The sequence below is a fragment of the Mya arenaria genome, chromosome 11 (genome assembly GCF_026914265.1).
Source record: "Mya arenaria isolate MELC-2E11 chromosome 11, ASM2691426v1".
NCBI lineage: Eukaryota > Metazoa > Mollusca > Bivalvia > Myida > Myidae > Mya > Mya arenaria.
In genome coordinates this window covers 3,841,893-3,864,827 of record NC_069132.1, presented here as the reverse complement: position 1 = coordinate 3,864,827, position 22,935 = coordinate 3,841,893, and the positions used below count along the sequence as shown (strand labels likewise).

The window sequence follows — 22,935 nt, the reverse complement described above, 5'->3', positions numbered from 1 at the left end:
CTCTTCAATGACAACACATGCGAAGGGACAACCTACATCTTCAATGACAACAAATGTGAAATGACAACCTATCTCTTCAATGACAACACATGTGAAGTGACAACCTATCTCTTCTATGACAACACATGTGAAATGACAACCTACCTCTTCAATGACAACACATGTGAAATGACAACCTATCTCTTCAATGACAACACATGTGAAATGACAACCTGTCTCTTCAATGACAACACATGTGAAATGACAACCTACCTCTTCAATGATAACACATGCGAAGGGACAACCTACCTCTTCAATGACAACACATGTGAAATGACAACCTATCTCTTCAATGACAACACATGTGAAATGACAACCTACCTCTTCAATGATAACACATGCGAAGGGACAACCTACCTCTTCAATGACAACACATGTGAAATGACAACCTATCTCTTCAATGACAACACATGTGAAATGACAACATATCTCTTCAATGACAACACATGTGAAGGGACAACCTACCTCTTCAATGACAACACATGCGAAGGGACAACCTACCTCTTCAATGACAACACATGTGAAGGGACAACCTACCTCTTCAATGACAACACATGTGAAGGGACAACCTACCTCTTCAATGACAACACATGCGAAGGGACAACCTATCTCTTCAATGACAACACATGTGAAATGACAACCTATCTCTTCAATGACAACACATGTGAAATGACAACCTGTCTCTTCAATGACAACACATGTGAAATGACAACCTACCTCTTCAATGATAACACATGCGAAGGGACAACCTACCTCTTCAATGACAACACATGTGAAATGACAACCTATCTCTTCAATGACAATACATGTGAAATGACAACCTATCTCTTCAATGACAATACATGTGAAATGACAACATATCTCTTCAATGACATCACATGTGAAGGGACAACCTACCTCTTCAATGACAACACATGTGAAATGAAACATATCTCTTCAATGACATCACATGCGAAGGGACAACCTACCTCTTCAATGACAACACATGTGAAATGACAACCTACCTCTTCAATGACAACACATGTGAAATGACAACATATCTCTTCAATGACAACACATGCGAAGGGACAACCTACATCTTCAATGACAACACATGTGAAATGACAACCTATCTCTTCAATGACAACACATGTGAAGTGACAACCTATCTCTTCTATGACAACACATGTGAAATGACAACCTACCTCTTCAATGACAACACATGCGAAGGGACAACCTATCTCTTCAATGACAACACATGTGAAATGACAACATATCTCTACAATGACATCACATGTGAAGGGACAACCTACCTCTTCAATGACAACACATGTGAAATGACAACCTACCTCTTCAATGACATCCCATGTGAAATGACAACATATCTCTTCAATGACAACACATGTGAAGGGACAACCTATCTCTTCAATGACAACACATGCGAAGGGACAACCTACCTCTTCAATGACATCACATGCAAAGGGACAACCTACCTCTTCAATGACAACACATGTGAAGGGACAACCTACCTCTTCAATGACAACACATGTGAAGGGACAACCTACCTCTTCAATGACAACACATGTGAAGAGACAACCTATCTCTTCAATGACAACACATGTGAAATGACAACCTATCTCTTCAATGACAACACATGTGAAGGGACAACCTATCTCTTCAATGACAACACATGTGAAGGGACAACCTACCTCTTCAATGACAACACATGTGAAGGGACAACCTATCTCTTCAATGACAACACATGTGAAGGGACAACCTACCTCTTCAATGACAACACATGTGAAGGGACAACCTATCTCTTCAATGACAACACATGTCAAGGGACAACCTACCTCTTCAATGACAACACATGTGAAATGACAACCTATCTCTTCAATGACAACACATGTGAAATGACAACCTACCTCTTCAATGACAACACATGTGAAATGACAACCTACCTCTTCAATGACAACACATGCGAAGGGACAACTTATCTCTTCAATGACAACACATGTGAAATGACAACCTACCTCTTCAATGACAACACATGTGAAATGACAGCATACCTCTTCAATGACAACACATGCGAAGGGACAACCTATCTCTTTAATGACAACACATGTGAAATGACAACCTACCTCTTCAATGACAACACATGCAAGGGACATTCTATCTCTTCAATGACAACACATGCGAAGGGACAACCTACCTCTTCAATGACAACACATGTGAAATGACAACCTACCTCTTCAATGACAACACATACGAAGGGACAACCTACATCTTCAATGACAACACAAGTGAAATGACAACCTATCTCTTCAATGACAACACATGTGAAGTGACAACCTATCTCTTCTATGACAACACATGTGAAATGACAACCTACCTCTTCAATGACAACACATGCGAAGGGACAACCTATCTCTTCAATGACAACACATGCCAAGGGACAACCTATCTCTTCAATGACAACACATGCGAAGGGACAACCTATCTCTTCAATGACAACACATGTGAAGGGACAACCTATCTCTTCAATGACAACACATGTGAAATAACAACCTATCTCTTCAATGACAACACATGTGAAGGGACAACCTACCTCTTCAATGACAACACATGCGAAGGGACAACCTACCTCTTCAATGACAACACATGTGAAATGACAACCTACCTCTTCAATGACAACACATGCGAAGGGACAACCTACCTCTTCAATGACAACACATGTGAAATGACAACCTATCTCTTCAATGACAACACATGTGAAATGACAACCTATCTCTTCAATGACAACACATGTGAAATGACAACCTACCTCTTCAATGACAACACATGCGAAGGGACAACCTATCTCTTCAATGACAACACATGTGAAATGACAACCTATCTCTTCAATGACAACACATGTGAAATGACAACATATCTCTTCAATGACATCACATGTGAAGGGACAACCTACCTCTTCAATGACAACACATGTGAAATGACAACCTACCTCTTCAATGACAACACATGTGAAATGACAACCTACCTCTTCAATGACAACACATGCGAAGGGACAACCTACATCTTCAATGACAACACATGTGAAATGACAACCTATCCCTTCAATGACAACACATGTGAAGTGACAACCTATCTCTTCTATGACAACACATGTGAAATGACAACCTACCTCTTCAATGACAACACATGCGAAGGGACAACCTATCTCTTCAATGACAACACATGTGAAATGACAACCTATCTCTTCAATGACAACACATGCGAAGGGACAACCTATCTCTTCAATGACAACACATGCGAAGGGACAACCTATCTCTTCAATGACAACACATGCGAAGGGACAACCTACCTCTTCAATGACAACACATGTGAAGGGACAACCTACCTCTTCAATGACAACACATGCGAAGGGACAACCTACCTCTTCAATGACAACACATGCGAAGGGACAACCTACCTCTTCAATGACAACATATGCGAAGGGACAACCTACCTCTTCAATGACAACACATGTGAAATGACAACCTATCTCTTCAATGACAACACATGTGAAATGACAACCTATCTCTTCAATGACAACACATGTGAAATGACAACCTATCTCTTCAATGACAACACATGTGAAATGACAACCTACCTCTTCAATGACAACACATGTGAAATGACAACCTACCTCTTCAATGACAACACATGCGAAGGGACAACTTATCTCTTCAATGACAACACATGTGAAATGACAACCTACCTCTTCAATGACAACACATGTGAAATGACAGCATACCTCTTCAATGACAACACATGCGAAGGGACAACCTATCGCTTTAATGACTACACATGTGAAATGACAACCTACCTCTTCAATGACAACACATGCGAAGGGACAACCTATCTCTTCAATGACAACACATGTGAAATGACAACCTACCTCTTCAATGACAACACATGTGAAATGACAACCTACCTCTTCAATGACAACACATGCGAAGGGACAACCTACATCTTCAATGACAACACATGTGAAATGACAACCTACATCTTCAATGACAACACATGTGAAGTGACAACCTATCTCTTCTATGACAACACATGTGAAATGACAACCTACCTCTTCAATGACAACACATGCGAAGGGACAACCTATCTCTTCAATGACAACACATGCGAAGGGACAACCTATCTCTTCAATGACAACACATGCGAAGGGACAACCTATCTCTTCAATGACAACACATGTGAAGGGACAACCTATCGCTTCAATGACAACACATGTGAAATGACAACCTACCCTTCAATGACAACACATGCGAAGGGACAACCTATCTCTTCAATGACAACACATATGAAATGACAACCTACCTCTTCAATGACAACACATGCGAAGGGACAACCTACCTCTTCAATGACAACACATGTGAAATGACAACCTATCTCTTCAATGACAACACATGCGAAGGGACAACCTATCTCTTCAATGACAACACATGTGAAATGACAACATATCTCTTCAATGACATCACATGTGAAGGGACAACCTACCTCTTCAATGACAACACATGTGAAATGACAACCTACCTCTTCAATGACAACACATGTGAAATGACAACCTACCTCTTCAATGACAACACATGCGAAGGGACAACCTACATCTTCAATGACAACACATGTGAAATGACAACCTATCTCTTCAATGACAACACATGTGAAGTGACAACCTATCTCTTCAATGACAACACATGTGAAATGACAACCTACCTCTTCAATGACAACACATGTGAAATGACAACCTACCTCTTCAATGACAACACATGTGAAATGACAACCTATCTCTTCAATGACAACACATGTGAAATGACAACCTACCTCTTCAATGACAACACATGCGAAGGGACAACCTACCTCTTCAATGACAACACATGTGAAATGACAACCTATCTCTTCAATGACAACACATGTGAAATGACAACCTACCTCTTCAATGACAACACATGCGAAGGGACAACCTACCTCTTCAATGACAACACATGTGAAATGACAACCTATCTCTTCAATGACAACACATGTGAAATGACAACATATCTCTTCAATGACAACACATGTGAAGGGACAACCTACCTCTTCAATGACAACACATGCGAAGGGACAACCTACCTCTTCAATGACAACACATGTGAAGGGACAACCTACCTCTTCAATGACAACACATGTGAAGAGACAACCTATCTCTTCAATGACAACACATGTGAAATGACAACCTATCTCTTCAATGACAACACATGTGAAGGGACAACCTACCTCTTCAATGACAACACATGTGAAGGGACAACCTACCTCTTCAATGACAACACATGTGAAGGGACAACCTATCTCTTCAATGACAACACATGTGAAGGGACAACCTACCTCTTCAATGACAACACATGTGAAGGGACAACCTATCTCTTCAATGACAACACATGTCAAGGGACAACCTACCTCTTCAATGACAACACATGTGAAGGGACAACCTACCTCTTCAATGACAACACATGAATGACAACACCTGTGAAGGGACAACCTACCTCTTCTATGACAACACATGTGAAATGACAACCTACCTCTTCAATGACAAAACATGTGAAATGACAACCTACCTCTTTAATGACAACACATGCGAAGGGACAACCTATCTCTTCAATGACAACACCTGCGAAATGACAACCTATCTCTTCAATGACAACACATGCGAAGGGACAACCTATCTCTTCAATGACAACACATGTGAAATGACAACCTACCTCTTCAATGACATCGGAGAAAAAGTTTCTCACTTCCTTACTGTGGTTTAACCCGTACGCTAAACTGATAATGGTCTTGGAGGTGGCCTGAAACATGAACCGTACCAATGTCAATTTATTCTAGAACATCAGTGTTTGTGCTCACAAACCAATCAAGTTAAGATTTCTATCTTTTCTACAAATTCAACTGAAAAATTATCATAGTTATCAATTCAGACATGAAATTAATTATGCACAAATAAAAATTGAAAATATAATTAGAAAATAAAAATAAAATTCTGCCAGCAGCATGATTTGTACCCAGTAATTCCTGTATACTAATCAGCAATCTTATGCATTGCACCATGGTATACACTAAATACTAGTAGACAGTTAATATAATAATAACAAGAGCTGTCGTAATACAGCGTGCTCGACTACGCCGCTTTGACTTAGAAGTGAATACAATAACGATGTTATATGTGCCTGTCAAAAGCAATAAAACAATCAAATTGAAAAGTGAACAAGAATTGCAATGTGACAAAACCAGGTATTTAATGATTGGCAGAAGAGATTCAGTTTCAACTGTTTCTTCTATTTAACAGTGACCTTGACCCTTACTTGAGTTATTCAGTACTAACCTTATTTCTATTTTGACCTTGACCTAGACCTAAACTCTTGGGGCCCAAAACACAATCTCAAGAAAGGTCTCTATAAACTCTTCCTATATACCAAATTTGGTACCAATATGAAGACCCTTACTTAAGTTATTCAATACCAACCCTTTTTCTATTAATAGTAACCTTGACCTTGATCCTAGGGGCCTCAAACGCATTCCCATAAAAGGTCTCCATAAACTCTGTGTATATACCAAGTTTGGTCTCTTTATGTCAAACCTAGCTAAAATTAATCGATACATAAGACGACTTTGACGCTGCCCTAACACCAGCCTGCCCGAACAATGACGCAAGTCATTGAAATAACTTGTTTTCCATTTATGAAAATGTGGTTAAAAATGTGCCTTTCAAAATAAATTAAAAGAAAATTTAAAAAAAAAACATTCAAGGGCAATAATTAGTATTTAGGGCTGAAATGGACTTATGTTCCTTGTTGTTAGATGGTAGTCAATAATTCTGCCAAGTATTAAGTGCATTGAATGAAGGGTATAGAAGTTTTTTTTATTAAAATCCCAACTTGCCCTAGAACTTTAACCTGCCCTAAACTTTAACCAAAGTCAATCAAGAGCCATAATTTGTATTAAGGATAATATGGAGTTATGTAACTTCATTGTGTGATGTACCTGAACAATTGTGTGAAGTATTAAGTCCATTGAATGAAGGGTATAGAAGTTATCAATAAATATCCCAACCTGCCTTAAAACTTTAACCTAAGTTCCATAGTCAATCAGGGTCCATAATTTGTATAAAAGATAATATGGAGTTATCTAACCTCATTATGTAATGACCCTGAACAACTGTGCTAAGTATTAAGTCAATTGAATCAAGGGTATTGGACTTGAAGTGAAAATCTCAACTTGCCCTAAAACTTTAACCTGCCCTAAAACTTTAACCTAAGTCAATCAGGGGCCATAAATTGTATTAAGGATAATATGAAGTTATGTAACCTCATTGTGTGATGGTCCTGAACAACTGTGTGAAGTATTAAGTCAATTGAACGAAGGGTATAGAAGTAATTAATAAATATCCCAACCGGCCCTAAAACTTTAACCTAAGTTCCATAGTCAATCAGGGGCCATAATTTGTATAAAGGATAATATGGAGTTATCTAACCTCATTATGTGATGGCCCTGAACAACTGTGTGAAGTATTAAGTCAATTGAATGAAGAGTATTGGACTTCCCAACTTGCCCTAATACTTTAACCGGACACCGACGCTGACGCCGGGGCGAGTAGTATAGCCCTCCTTATTCTTCAAATACTCGAGCTAAAAACATAATATATAAACAGAACTAATAATTGGGCCATATTTTGGCAACATTGGAAACAAATTTATCAACATTTTTATGTTTGTTGTTATTGTTTTAGATGAACTGAACATACTTTATATGAAGAAGATTTATTTCACATCCAATAAGCAATACGGCCATGAGGACAAACAATATTTACAAATATTTACAATGCTACATACACATACATGATAAGGAGAAGGCACGCAATAATTGTTTCAACAATACTCTGAAGAAATTAATGATACTTGTGATAGAAAGTCATCAAACATTGCAATAACTATACAATTGTATTATTATAGAATAAGTAAGACTTGATTTGATAACAAAATCATTTAAAAGAAGTTTACATGATGGAATAAGATATTATGACGCTTGCATGCTTAGAATTATAACAGCTAAATGATTTATAAATAAATATTGTTTGCACATGTTTATACATTAAATGTGCAAGTCTATTAACATATCTCCCCATGTAGGGGCAGACCTAGCCACTTTATAACAAAGCAGTCATTCTTGACAAACTTTTCTTACAATCAGGTTTAGAGTGATAGTGCATTCAACAGGCCTACTTCAACCTGCTGTTTATTCATTAATTAATACCAATACCCTAGCCAAAACAGACAGATTTAAGTTTAAACAACTTTCTTAAGATGTTTTGAAAATAAGGCCCAAGGTCTTTTTTGGAACACAAACCACAAAAAATTCTACCATTACATCTCAATGCCATGATGTTTCTGTATTTAACAAATTATTAAGCGTAACCATTCTCTCAATCCATTCTATCAATTATTGAATTAATAAAGGATAGGAACTGTAAAATACCTTGTAATTATCTTCGAGACTGGAATGTTTCTTCTTGATGAGAGATGTCTTTAGGCTGTTCATGACATACCTACAGTACAGGGGAGACAACTAGTACATGTTGGCTTCAACATAAACGATACAAGTATCTTTACAAATAGAAAATCATTCATAAATAATGAATCCCAATAATAATTTTGCATACAATTAAATGAATCAATAGTCTTTTAAAAAATATATATATGGCATACACACACACTTGATCATTTCAAGGGCATTTCAACATTATCAATGCCTTGTTTTTATCACCAAATTATTCTAGCTGGATTTTGATTAAAAAAAATTACAGAAATGAACCATATTAGCTTCCATTTACTGGGTAGAATCTACTATCACCTGCAATAACTTAAATTTACAAACAGCTGATATGATGGTTTTTGTTTTATTTCATTCCAAGTTTTATACAGGGTAGATTATTTATACAACTAGTTTTCATCTAGAGAAACCAAAACAGAGATAATTCTTTACACATAAAATTTTACAAACATCTTGTGTTCGTCGAGGTGCTGTTTGTCTGTAAGGATCTTCAGTTCCCGGAGATCCTGCAGAAATGAGCGATCAAGGTCTACGTCCATGTCCTCATGGTTATCACACTCTAAATGATTAAACAACACATTTATAAAAACATATCTTTTTAAAATTGGAACTATAACATGAACAATTCATTTATCAATTTTTCATCCTTTTTCTTGATGAACTACTTTAATACATAGTATTTGTAATACAATGATTTCCAACTTCAAAATGATTACCAATTGTCGTGAAGCATTATTGTTTTAGATAAAGGATTGTCTGCATCAAAATATTCAAGGAGGGAGTTAGCTTCACTGACCTGCTGCACTGTAAGACCAGTTTGTTATCATCAGCTCGGCACAGTACATGAAGTCATCAAACGTGAGATGGCTGAGACGCTTCTTCGTGGTTTCAAATCTGTGGTTCGTCATGAATACAATTGCTGCATATTTCCTGTAAACGATTGATGAGGCAATGCAATTTTTTGGTATGTTTTTAACTTCAGTAAATACAATAAATCAGTTTGCAAACATGTATTTACATCATAAATGATGTCACCTTCATGAAATAACTTCAAAACATCAAACTTAAACATAAGCTATAAACAGAATATCACATTCGTGGCCATTCAATAGGAAATTTATCCTTACTAAAATTATTCTTCAAAATAATGCTAAGACTTGTTTTTATCAATTTTAGAAAAAAAACTTGTAAGATAAATTCTGTTTTGGAATACTACCCCTGACATGATGATAACAGGTATATCTTCTATCTATCCTTCATGACAACTCAGTAAAAGCTACCAACATTTAACCATAGACCTGATCAAGTGATTAAAATAAAGTATGAAGCTAGATAATTTGCCTCTCAATGCTTTAACAGATTTACTAAATATATCATACATTTAATAAAGCTTTATATAAAAATATCTTTCTTTCCAGTTAAACCTATCAACAACCTGCACTAGAAAGCTCGTATTGTAGCACTGTGCTCAACAATCCTCACATTTCTATTGTACATATACATGTTATAATTACTTAGCAAGTTTGTCAGAAGAGAGACAGAAGAGTGTCTTGATGTTCTTCTCCAGTGATCCCGGCATCTCCTCCACAGTCTTGAACACTCGCTTCACATTGTCAAACTGCAACACAGGTTTTTTAAGGAAGGTGATAACTTTGAAAAAACACTACAAGTATCATCTCATCAGATTATGTTTATGCATTATTACTACATGGGTAGAGAGTTCCTCACAGTAACCTTATTTTATGTCTTTGATTTCAGTTTTGTGGTAAAAGACTCATTTGTGAACACCTTGTTTTGGCTTGATTCACATATGTCATTCGACAAATACAAGAACTGTATTATTCGACCATCCTGCTAAACTCTTGATTTGCAATACCATTATGATTGGTTTTCATGATATTTTAAGGTCAAATAAAGCTTTAAAATAGGAAAACTAATAATTTTATCTGAAAATGAGCAATTTATCGGCAACATTGAAATTGCACCTGGTTGTGTCATATTTCTTTTAACAGGGGACTATCAATTGCATACCACTCAACAGAATGGAAAATATTTCACCCCAAAATACTTGTTTAAACATAGCAACACCTTTAAAAAAAAATAAAAAAATAGTTTGTTGTCAGCCAGGAACATTTTTTACACTTGCTATCCCAGCCTAAGTATATTGTATCTGGTTTTGCCAACTTAAAACAAATTTTGTGTTAATCTGATTGTATGAATGCAGAACGAATGAAATAAAATTACTGGTGTCATCAAAATAATTGTGAATAAGGAATGTCAGAAAACCTGTCTACAGCAGCTGCGGAGGGGAACCTTGGTTTTCTCACTGACATCATCCAGGTTGTTGCGGTTTCTGGTGGACAATTTACGACCCAGAAGCTCCCGGATTACAACGTCATCAGACTTATAGTACCTACAACATAAGACATAATTGTACAACATTTGTCATGAAATTCATGAGAAAGACACTGATTTCATTTACACAATGCATCCAAAAAAGAATCAGCACTCTTTTACATTAGTTTGGGAAGGGACTGCCCAATCTTTCAGCTTGGGAAAAATTATTAATTTTGACTGAAAGTGTGAATTCCAATTTTATCTAGAAATGAACCAGAATGCTTAAAAATAGAAAGAAAAGACACAAGAGAGCCAAGATTGCCCTATATCAGTGGTTATTAAGGATGTTGCTGCTTGCCTAAGAAATAAGTGGTTGCCGAATAATTTGATTGATAAGGAGGTTGGCTCTTTTAAAGAGAATCCATAGTATTTCTAGGGACGTCATCACATTTTTAAGTGATTGTTCCCTATGGACAACAGATGTGATGGCAATGCAAGCTGACTGTTGCTATGGAAGTCAATGGTTGCTTCGGAAGACATTGGTTGATATGGATGTAGGTAGTTGCTAAAAAGTCATTGGCGACTATGGAAGTCAAAGTTTGCAAGGAAGTCATAGGCTGCTAAAGTAGACAATGGTTGCTAAGAAAGTCATTGGTTGGAAAAGAATTCCTTGGTTGCTCTTGATGAAGGTTATTGGTAAGGTAGTCATTGGATGGTTAGAAAATCATCGTTAGCTAAGGAAGCCATGAATTTTTAAGCAAGTCATTGGTTGCTATTGATAAATGTAGTTGGTAAGAAAGTCATTGCTTGCTATGGATGTAGGGAATTGCTTAGAAGACAAGTGGTTGCTAAAGCAGTGAGTAGTCTCAATAAGGCAATGGTTGCCAAGGATCTCATTGGTTGCTAAGAAAGAAAGTTGTTGCTAAGCAAATCATTGGTTGCTTAGGAGGTTTCTGGTTGCTAAGGAAGAAAGAGGTCGCTTAGGAAGTCACTGGTTGATAAGGAAGTCATTGGTTGCTAAGGCTGCTATGGATGTAGGTTGTTTCTTATCACTACATGTTACTTTTCATAGATTTAACTACAGTATATAGAAAACCTAGGACCACCATGGCAAGATTAGTTTTGACCCCAGGATTATAATTAGAGGCATCATTGTAAAGGACCACTACATGAGGCTACATACCAAATATATGGGGTCTGCGCCACGTGGTTTCAGAGAAAAAGATTTTCAAAGATTTTACTGTATTAGTATTAACACCCAGGATGGGACAAGCTTTGACCCCAGGGGCATACATTGAACAATTTTTCATTCACATCACTATATAAAGCTACATATTAAATATCAAAGGTCTGGGCCATGCCGTTTTAGGGAAGATTTTAAAAGGGATATTTTGCCTGATAATCAAACTGATTATTCGAACCTGAGTTGTCTTTCTTCCTAAATCTGCAATGTCCTACAAAACAAGCACTGTTGGAAGAGTTTTAAACTAACCAAAATGGCTTGAAGGAATTTGATAAAGGGCCGCCTTTATTATGATTATTTTGGTGAAATTATTTTGAAATCTAGGCAGCAGTGTTAGAGGTCAGATGATTTTTAATGAAACCAACATGGCATGAAGAAATTTGATGAAAGACAACCTTAGGAATATTAATAGAAAATCATTTTGAAATCTGGCTAGTGGTTTCTGAGGAGATTTTCAAAGATTTTCAGAATTCTACATGGAACCATTTTATTCTAAGGAATCTCGAAGCTGACCATCCAAGGAACATTTCTGTGAAATTTCGTTGCAATTGTCGAAGAGGTTATTCAAAAGAAATTGTTTGAAGGAAAATGCTGATGATGGACAGATGCCAGACGTATGACGGAAGAACGACTGTCCCCTATGACAATAGCTCACCCTTGAGCACTTGCTGCTCAGGTGAGCTAACATGAATGTGATCAAGGTTTTTTTTATTTAAGAAAACATCACCTCTTTGAACAGCTTGTGCTATCCAATATTTTTTTATAAAATTGAATTGAAATATAACTCTAGGGTTTTAATTTAAGCATTGGAAATGGGGCTGAATTTCGGCAATAATTTGGTCATGAATATATCACTGATTACAGAGAAAATAAAATTTTACAATAGACATTCACATTTCAACTCATGTATCAGCAATTGGAAACTGTTAAAAAAATATGTTAACATCAATATTGATTAACAACAAGAGCTGTCACAGTATGTGACGAATGCCCCCAAATGTGACATTGACCTACGAACAAGGTCAGTACATGAAAAGTTGATCTTGCCTTTACGTGTCAAATACATATGGCAAGTTATTTTAAATTGCCTCTGAACATAAAAAAATACCACCCATACTTGACAACCTACACTGTTATGTCCTTATATTCAGAATTCCCTTGGAATAAACACTTAGTGTATCTTTCACCTTAGAGGTAGGGACATGGGTCTTGCACACGACAAGTCGTCTTTGTATGTGGAACACATGTAGCAAGTGATTTTAAAATCTGTCCATACAAGGGAAAGTAACAGCCGGACACGACGACCTATACTCTATGTCCTTATATGCAGCACTCCATTGTGAATAAACACTAAGTGTGACCTTGACCTTTGAGGTAGGGACACGGGTCTTGCACGTGACACTTCGTCTTGGTATGTGGAACACATGTGGCAAGTTATTTTAAAATCTGTCCATACAAGGGAAAGTAACAGCCCGGACACGACAACCTATACTCTATGTCCTTATATGCAGCACTCCATTGTGAATAAACACTATGTGTGACCTTGACCTTTGAGGCAGGGACACAGGTCTTGCACGCGACACGTCGTCTTGGTATGTGGAACACATGTGGCAAGTTATTTTAAAATCTGTCCATACAAGTGAAAGTTACAGCCCGGACACGACAACCTATACTCTATGTTCTTATATGCAGCACTCCATTGTGAATAAACACTAAGTGTGACCTTGACCTTTGAGGTAGGGACACGGGTTTTGCACGCGACACGTCGTCTTGGTATGTGGAACACATGTAGCAAGTGATTTTAAAATCTGTCCATACAAGGAAAGTTACAGCCAGGACACGACAACCTATACTCTATGTCCTTATATGCAGCACTCCATTGTAAATAAACACTAAGTGTGACCTTGACCTTTCAGGTAGGGACACGGGTCTTGCACGCGACATGTCGTCTTGGTATGTGGAACACATGTGGCAAGTTATTTTAAAATCTGTCCATACAAGAGAAAGATACAGCCAGGACACGACAACCTATACTCTATGTCCTTATATGCAGCACTCCATTGTGAATAAACACTTTGTGTGACCTTGACCTTTCAGGTAGGGACACAGGTTTTGCACGCGACACTTCGTCTTGGTATGTGGAACACATGTGGCAAGTTATTTTAAAATCTGTCTATACAAGGGAAAGTTACCGCCCGGACACGACAACCTATACTCTATGTCCTTATATGCAGCACTCCATTGTGAATAAACACTAAGTGTGACCTTGACCTTTGAGGTAGGGACATGGGTCTTGCACGCGATGTGTTGTCTTGGTATGTGGTACACATGTGGCTAGTTAATTTAAAATCTGTCCATACAAGAGAAAGTTACAGCCCGGACACGACAACCTATACTCTATGTCCTTATATGCAGCACTCCATTGTGAATAAACACTAAGTGTGACCTTGACCTTTGAGGTAGGGACACAGGTCTTGCACGCCACACGTCGTCTTGGTATGTGGAACACATGTGGCAAGTTATTTTAAAATCTGTCCATACAAGGGAAAGTTACAGAGCCGGACGGACGGACAGTGCGATTTTAATATGCCCACCTTCGGGGGCATAAAAACAACACTGATACATCTGTGTATGTGTTAAAAAACTTTCTGTACAGCAAAAATTAACACACATAGACTTAAGTGACTGTGATTTCATTCCATGACATTAAGAAAACAGATGACATCAAAAGAAAATGTTACTTGTCAATGAGGGTCTTCTGAGTTTCTGGATCTATCTGGTAGACAGACTGGTTGCCAAACTTTGTGGGGCATTTCAGGAGTTGCTCTAGACTGGCGTAGAGCCGGAAGCTGTCCTTTGTGTCTGACAGCAGCTCGTCGAACCTGGCACCAGTGGACTGCAACACTCCCCTCTGCTGCAGAGTGACGGCACACTCATGCGCTGAATCATATAAATAAATCTTAAAAGTAACCTTTTAACAAATTACAGAATCCATAGAATTCAATTTTATGTAAAATAAATTTGCTTATTTCTATTTTTAGTCAGAACTTAATTGAAACTTTTGCTAGTTGGACAATGACATTTTAATATCCAATACATGTGTTATAACATGTTGGAAGTAATTTACAAATTATGTGTTCTTTACTACTTTTAGACAACGTTTTACAACCGTTAGAACTGTTTAATAACAAAACCAAAATTTTGGCAATCATATGACTATCATATCTATAGATATTGTTTATAAACATTCAAAGGTTAAAGGAAACTGCACAAAGTTAACCATCCAATCATTTATCCCAGAATAAGACCGAGCCATATGGATAATAAAATACCTACCAGGGAGACCATTCAGCCATAAGTCATACAGCTCAAAGTCAATGACGATGTAATTCCCGACAAAAACATCGACGTAACTCATTTATGGCACAAGTTATCTGAAATAAAAATGGAACCAAAAATGCATGGAATTGTTTTTGCATACTTACTTTCTATTAATTTACTGACACATAAACATCTTACATGAGAAGTCCATGTGTGCTTGATTTAAACTTACTTATTAAGGAATGACAGGTAGTATTTTTCTTATTTTTTTACTTTAAAACATTAGTATGTACTTCATGAAACTATGAAGTTTTGCACCATCTTTGATGATGGCTTCCTTGACACTCCAGAGTATTTATAACCTACATGATAATGCTGGGGTCCCGAGAATGGAGTAATGTATATATACTGGGGATTTAGGAAAAACTATACATTTTGTGTTCTAAACATCACCCACAGTACAGGGAGATTTTATAAGTTTAGTTTAACAGTCTGTGAATGAAATTGAATGATCACACTAAAATAATATACACATGCTTGCTAAGCAGAACCAAGGCATGCCAGACAACACTGATGATACAACCAATGATACCTAATATGATTGTATAACATTAACATAATTTAATTATGCAAATCAGCCCTGAATTCATAGAATAGAAATTCTCTCACAAAGTACATTCAAACTGTGGTAGGACAGCGCTCTTGACTCTATGCGGCTTAGTCTTAGAAATGAATACAATAATTATGTAATATGTGCAATAAACAAGAGGGCCATGATGGCCCTAAATCGCTCACCTGAGTAAAAGTGTTTAACCTTTGTTATCAATATAGCTTGTTTCTCAAAGAATATTGAACAATAGCTGTCACAGTATGTGACAAATGCCCCCATATGTGACATTGACCTATGAACAAGTACATAAGAAGTTGATCTTGCCTTTATCTGTCAAATACATATGGCAAGTTATTTTAAATTGCCTCTGAGCATAGAAAAAATACCAACCATACTTGACAGCCAACACTCTCATAAATGTCCTCATATTCAGCATTCCATTGTGAATAAACACTTAGTGTATCTTTCACCTTAGAAGTAGGGACATGGGTCTTGCACACGACACGTCGTCTTGGTATGTCCAAAACATATGGCAAGTCATTTTAAAATCTGTCCATACAAATCTGTCCATACAAATCTGTCCATACAAGAGAAAGTCACAGCCCGGACACGACAGCCTATACTCTATGTACTTATATGCAGCATTCCATTGTAAATAAACACTAATTGTAACCTTGACCTTGAAAGTAGGGACACAGGTCTTGCACACGACACGTCGTCTTGGTACGTCGAACACATGTGGCAAGTTATATTAATATCTGTCCATGCAAGAGAAAGTTACGGCACGGACACAAGTTATTGAGCTAGACACAGGACAGATGGACGGACAGACCGAAGGACAGGTGGACGGGCAGAAGGTGGGATTTTAATATACCCACCTTCAGGGTCATAAAAACATACTGGTCAAACACGTTGCCTGGATAATCACTGAAAGGACTTGTCACAGTTGCCTGCACACTGACAGGACTTGTCACAGTTTCCTGCACACTGACAGGACTTGTCGATTGACTGCACACTGACAGGATTGTGTTCAGTTGCCTGCAAACTGACAGGACTTGATGATTGACTGCACAATCACAGAATTTGATTCGCACCTGCAACCTGACAGGACTTTGTTCAGTTCCCTGCGCACCACTCTGACAGGACTTGATAATTGACTACGTACTGACAGCACTTGGTACAGATACCTGCACACTGACCAGACTTTTTTCAGTTGCCTGCACACTGACAGGACTTTGTCCAATTGCCTGCACACTGACAAAACTATGTTAAATTGCTTGCACACTGAAAGAACTTTTAGTATAGATACACAAATAACAAACAGTGCACAACCCATCAATAAACTGCCTTAAGCTCTAAAAATCAAATATCAGATCACATTCAACACCATCAACTAATATTATCTAGGACAACATCACATTCCTTCTAATGTTAATAATTATATTTTTCTTTATATAAGTTAGAAGTGAATAACCATACATGTGATAACGTCCCAGACGTCCGCGATTGTCCCGGAAATCGTATCGTATGTGTGGATAGTGTTATTGAATAACACTATCCACACAGAAGATAAGATTATAGCATCTGCATGAACAATGAAGTTCAATGGAAAAGTCTGATTATTAAATTTATTATTAAGTAAAAATGAAATTTCTTCTAAAAAATAAAGTGTACAATAATTATTTGAATCTATGAACCTAACAAAAGAACAATAATTACTTCAGAAGTGACTATGTTGAAGACTTAATAAAATTTAAAATATATTTCCTTGTTACTAAAAATGGAAAGTAGTGGAATTTCCAACAAAAAGGGAGACCATATAGCAAGACTTGCTGCCCTTGCTTCAAAAAAAAACTTTACATAAGTATCAGATTTTAACAAAGTGTATTTATAATGAACTTGTAGCCCACGGTCTGAGGCCAATTTTTCTCCAGGGCATAATGTGAATAAACATGGTAGATAACCAATCGACAATGTTACACACCAAATATTTAAGCACTAGGCTTCATAGTATTTGCCAAAAAAGTTTTGCAATTTTTCCTTCAGGTTGCCATGGAATTAATTTCTTTGAACAATTTTGAAAAAGCACCAACCAAGGATCATTCCTATGAAGTTTCATCAAAATAGTACAACAGTTTAGGAGAAGAATATGATTATAACCTATTGTTGACATTTTCCTTTAGGTTGCCATGGCAACCAGAGTTCTGCATTGAATTAATTTCTTGGAACAATTTTGAAAAAACACCAACCAAGGATCATTCCTATGAAGTTTCATCAAAATAGTCCAACATTTTAGGAGAAGAAGATGATTATAACCTATTGTTGACATTTTCCTTTAGGTTGCCAAGGCAACCAGAGTTCTGCATTGAATTAATTTCTTGGAACAATTTTGAAAAAAGCACAAACCAAGGATCATTCCTTTGAAGTTTCATCAAAATAGTACAACAGTTTAGGAGAAGAAGATGATTATAACCTATTGTTGACATTTTCCTTAAGGTTGCCATGGCAACCAGAGTTCTGCATTGAATTAATTTCTTGGAACAATTTTGAAAAAACACCAACCAAGGATCATTCCTATGAAGTTTCATCAAAATAGTCCAACATTTTAGGAGAAGAAGATGATTATAACCTATTGTTGACATTTTCCTTTAGGTTGCCATGGCAACCAGAGTTCTGCATGGAATTAATTTCTTTGAACAATTTTGAAAAAACACCAACCAAGGATCATTCCTATGATGTTTCATCAAAATTGTCCAAGCGGTTTAGGAGAAGATGATGATTATAACCAATTGTTGACGACGGACGACGGACGACAGACGCCAGACATAGCCCGATCACAAAAGCTCACCTTCACCTGTGCTCAGGTGAGCTAAAAAGTCAAGTGAAAATGCCAACCTGTTCTAAAACTTTAACTGGACGCTGAAACATAAACCTGAAATTAGTGTTCCCTCCTCTTTCTTCAAAAAGTTGAGTTAAATATTGTCACATATAATATAAAAGCTTACATTAAAAAATGTTACCTGCATATTTAATATAACAAGAGGGCCCTGAAGGCCCTGTATCGCCCACCTGATCCAATTTAAGTGTGAAATAAGTGTTTTCAGGCGAGGGCAATTGTGACAGGGGGAGGGAAGAAGTGTTTTTCAGGGCAATGGAAAGTGCAACGAGAGGGGACTTAATTAAAACAAATTTAGGACTAGTTTTCAATGCTGCATGTTAAATATTATAGTTGAGGGTATTACAGTTTTAGAGAATTTGAAATGTCAGTCGTGTGGTCTGCTACCTTAGAAAGGATGCGTACTTGTCTTTGTTTGTACATTTTTATTTTCTGTTCTTGTTATGGTTGGAGTATAAACATGACAAGTTCCATGAACATATGGTCATAAATGTGGCCTCTAGAGTGTTAACATGCTTTTCTTTAAATATGACTTGGTGACCTAGTTTTTGACCACACATGACCAAGATTCGATCTTGGCCTAGAGCTAATCAATATATACATTTAGACTTAGTTTCATAAACATACAGTCATAAAAGTGACCTCTAGAGTGCTAACAAGCTTTTCCTTAAATTTGACCTAATGACCTAGTTTTTGACCGCAAATGACCCAGATTTAAACTTGACTTAAAGATTATTAATATAAACATTCTGACCAACTTTCATGAAGCTAAAGTCATAAATGTGACCTCTAGAATGTTAACAAGCTTTTCCTTAAATTTGACCTGATGACCTAGTTTTTGACTGCACATGACCCAGATTCGAACTTGACTAGAGATTATTAATATTAATATTGAATATTATTCTGACCAAGTTTCCTGAAGATACAGTCATAAATGTGACCTCTATAGTGTTAACAAGCTTTTCCTTTAATTTGACCTGGTGACCTAGTTTTTAAACCCAGATGACCCAATATCGAACTCGTCCAAGATTTTATTGAGGGTAACATTCTGACCAAGTTTCATTAAGATTGTGCCAAAATTGTGACCTCTAGAGTGGTAACAGTCAAATTGTTGACGACGGACTACGACGGACGACGGGCACAGGGCGATCACAATAGCTCACCTGAGCACGAAGTGTTGTTTAAAAACAACAAAGCACTTTCATTTAAATCATGTTCATAAAACCACAACAGTTTTCGATTGTTCACCATACTGATCAATGAAAAACATGACCTTGACATGTACATGTATGGATCTTATAAGTGCAGTTTTAAATCCCGGTACTTAAGAAACAAATGTCCGGATAACATTCTTTCAAATGTGCTGTTTATAATTGTGTTACCACTTAAAAATTCCATCCCATAAATATTGAGTTTGAATGTGCTTTCATAAAAGTATGTTTTTTGTCCATATTATATATATTTATACAACAAGACCTAACCCTTCCATGGGATGTCAAAGTTCTCACTGATACAATGCAAATGTAAACTGGTATTGTTAATACCCACAATGATAAGATTTCAAACAACTGTTTTGCACATTTCACAAGTGCAGTATTTCAAGAATAAAGCATGTTTGATTTATGATTGGGTATGATAGTTATACAGCTTTCAGAATTTTACATTGAGCTGATTTTTACAATTGGACACTCAATTTATCATCATTTTTTTATCTACTTTTTGTGGTTGAATCATCCTGTAATGGAAATTGCCTTTAATATTTTACCCATAACATCGCCATGCAGGCATAGAAAATAATATAGAATATAATGTCAAAAACAAGTGAAAAAAACAGCCAAAGTTAGTAAAAAAAAAATTGAGTGATTTAATTCAAGGTTGAACAATCAGAGTTTGAATAGTTGTTATTAATTATTTATATATAAATTGCCTTGAAAATAGCTAGAGTATAAGTTTGATACAACTATAGAGATCTATCAAAGCAGACCAACAAAAATACATATTAAGTGATCAAAGTAAAACCTACCACGCCAGATGTTGAACTTGGCATTGATTCACTTTAATTTTGTAGTTTCACATTTAAATATTTTCTTGCACGGAAAGCATTGCCTTATCTGGTGAGTATTTGTAAGCCCTGATAGAGCAAGTGTGTAGACTGGGTCATAGTACATGTACTTAAATTATACCGGGAACTGATGACTGTGAAGGTTATAAATGATGCTTTATTGGTGTTGAGTTGCATATTCATACCAAAAGCATTGTGCTACTTTTGTATATGGTGAGGTACAGCATAAGCACTGAGAATATGCAATTGGGAGAATAACATAAGTGAGTTATAACTTTATTACAGTTGGATCGTCACACAGAAAGTCTGAAGGCATATCACTCTGGCGCTCACCGTTGACACTTACGGTGTCCAGGGACCCACAGGACACCAAATTTCATGATGGGACTCCAGAACCTCTAACTATCAGTAATCTAAATTTAAAATGTTCTCGTTTAAGTTGTCTGAATGTGAATAAATAATTTATTAAATAAAATGTAGCGTATGTATATATGATATTTATTTTCAATCGTGATTTTTGGAAAATCTTTTAAATAGTAATATACATGTACGTAACAAATCACATTTAAACAAACACTTTGCACAATGATAACTTTTTAAATGAAAACTAAATTCTTTTTTTTTAATAGTTTTGACACTTACAAAAAATGTACATTAACATCTGCTCTTTCAACTAATATGAGTGGAGGACATATAGAGCTACACGTGCAAACTCTTCCTAAAGATGTGAAAGCCCTTTCACAGGTAAATTTTAGTATCAATAAACTCCTTTCCAGCAAACACTCTATATTCCAGCAACCTTATTATAAAGTGTGAGGGATGAGACTGTTTACCCTCGCAATCATGTGTAAACCATTCTGCAACACAGTACAATTTTCGATCTTCTTTTTGTACCTGTGACACCTGTAAAAATAACTGAACGTCGCGGTAAGCCACACCTCAGCGATATACTGTGATGCTTTATTTCGGAAGTCATATTCGGTTGCATGAAATGACTAAGGTGATATGAGAATTCCTTCATGTGTTTTTGGCAAAATTGTGGTTGATAGTGAACTTGAATTGAGACAATGAAAAAGGGCCGAAAGGTCTCTGTAATCAGGGGTGGAAATGTCTACAGGATGGGGCTGATTTGGTAACCAGGCCAAAAAGTATTTTCAACTTAGGCTGATTTGGTAAGGGGCCTACAAGCAGCAAACTGCATCAACGCAGAACTCAGTAAAAACTAGGAAGCGTAATTAAGAATTTCAACATTATATAGTTGATATCAGTAACTCTTGTTGGCATGATGTTACGTGAGAGTTAGGTCTTGCATTGAGGCGAGTAACCTGAGGACCCAAAGGTGAGAAGCAAGTGCTCTTACCACTGTGCTATAAAACGGGATGATGGAAGACTTGGTCGAATATTTCTGTATAATTGCAATTGCAGTGCTAAAGTGCAAGATTACAGCTACGTGGATCAATAATGGGATCTCTTTTAACGTACGGTTACTGTTGCATAGGGGCTGTCCCAGCAGAGTTCCACAAGTATCTGCTTAAGCAACACACACAATTGGCAGCACTTCGCCTGTCATTATAAACAATATCTTAATGAGCGTCTCCTAACCCGGATCAAAATACCAATACTTTTTCATTAATGACACATTCACGCGGAATATTTACTATAACTCAAACACAACACGGTAACAAAATACTTGCCTTCTATAAAACTACAACTGAAAGACAACTGAAGTGTTAAACTCACCTTTTAACGATATGTTGAGCTGCAGCACTAGTTGACAGGTGATCTATTACCGAGACGCTTGAGAACTTGCAACT

The 22,935-nt window shown here is 36.8% G+C and overlaps 1 protein-coding gene across 2 annotated transcripts in view; it reads right to left on the bottom strand.

The window, feature by feature from the left end:
- The window catches only part of LOC128209193 (acidic fibroblast growth factor intracellular-binding protein-like), a 30,193-nt gene extending 7,264 nt beyond the window's left edge, over positions 1–22,929 (bottom strand). Inside the window, exons 1-10 of one of the 2 annotated variants that reach the window (XM_052913118.1) lie at positions 22,862–22,921; positions 22,604–22,684; positions 15,569–15,666; positions 14,974–15,172; positions 10,939–11,065; positions 10,167–10,270; positions 9,449–9,582; positions 9,103–9,211; positions 8,578–8,647; positions 5,808–5,894 (exon numbers count right to left, since the gene is read on the bottom strand). In XM_052913118.1, the coding sequence (XP_052769078.1) occupies positions 5,808–5,894; positions 8,578–8,647; positions 9,103–9,211; positions 9,449–9,582; positions 10,167–10,270; positions 10,939–11,065; positions 14,974–15,172; positions 15,569–15,650 (912 nt within the window). In that variant the 5' untranslated portion in view covers positions 15,651–15,666; positions 22,604–22,684; positions 22,862–22,921. Of the gene's footprint in view, positions 1–5,807; positions 5,895–8,577; positions 8,648–9,102; positions 9,212–9,448; positions 9,583–10,166; positions 10,271–10,938; positions 11,066–14,973; positions 15,173–15,568; positions 15,667–22,603; positions 22,685–22,861 lie in introns of both variants that reach the window. The other variant, XM_052913117.1, reaches the window with a different exon arrangement.
- Between the last annotated feature and the right edge of the window lie 6 nt (positions 22,930–22,935).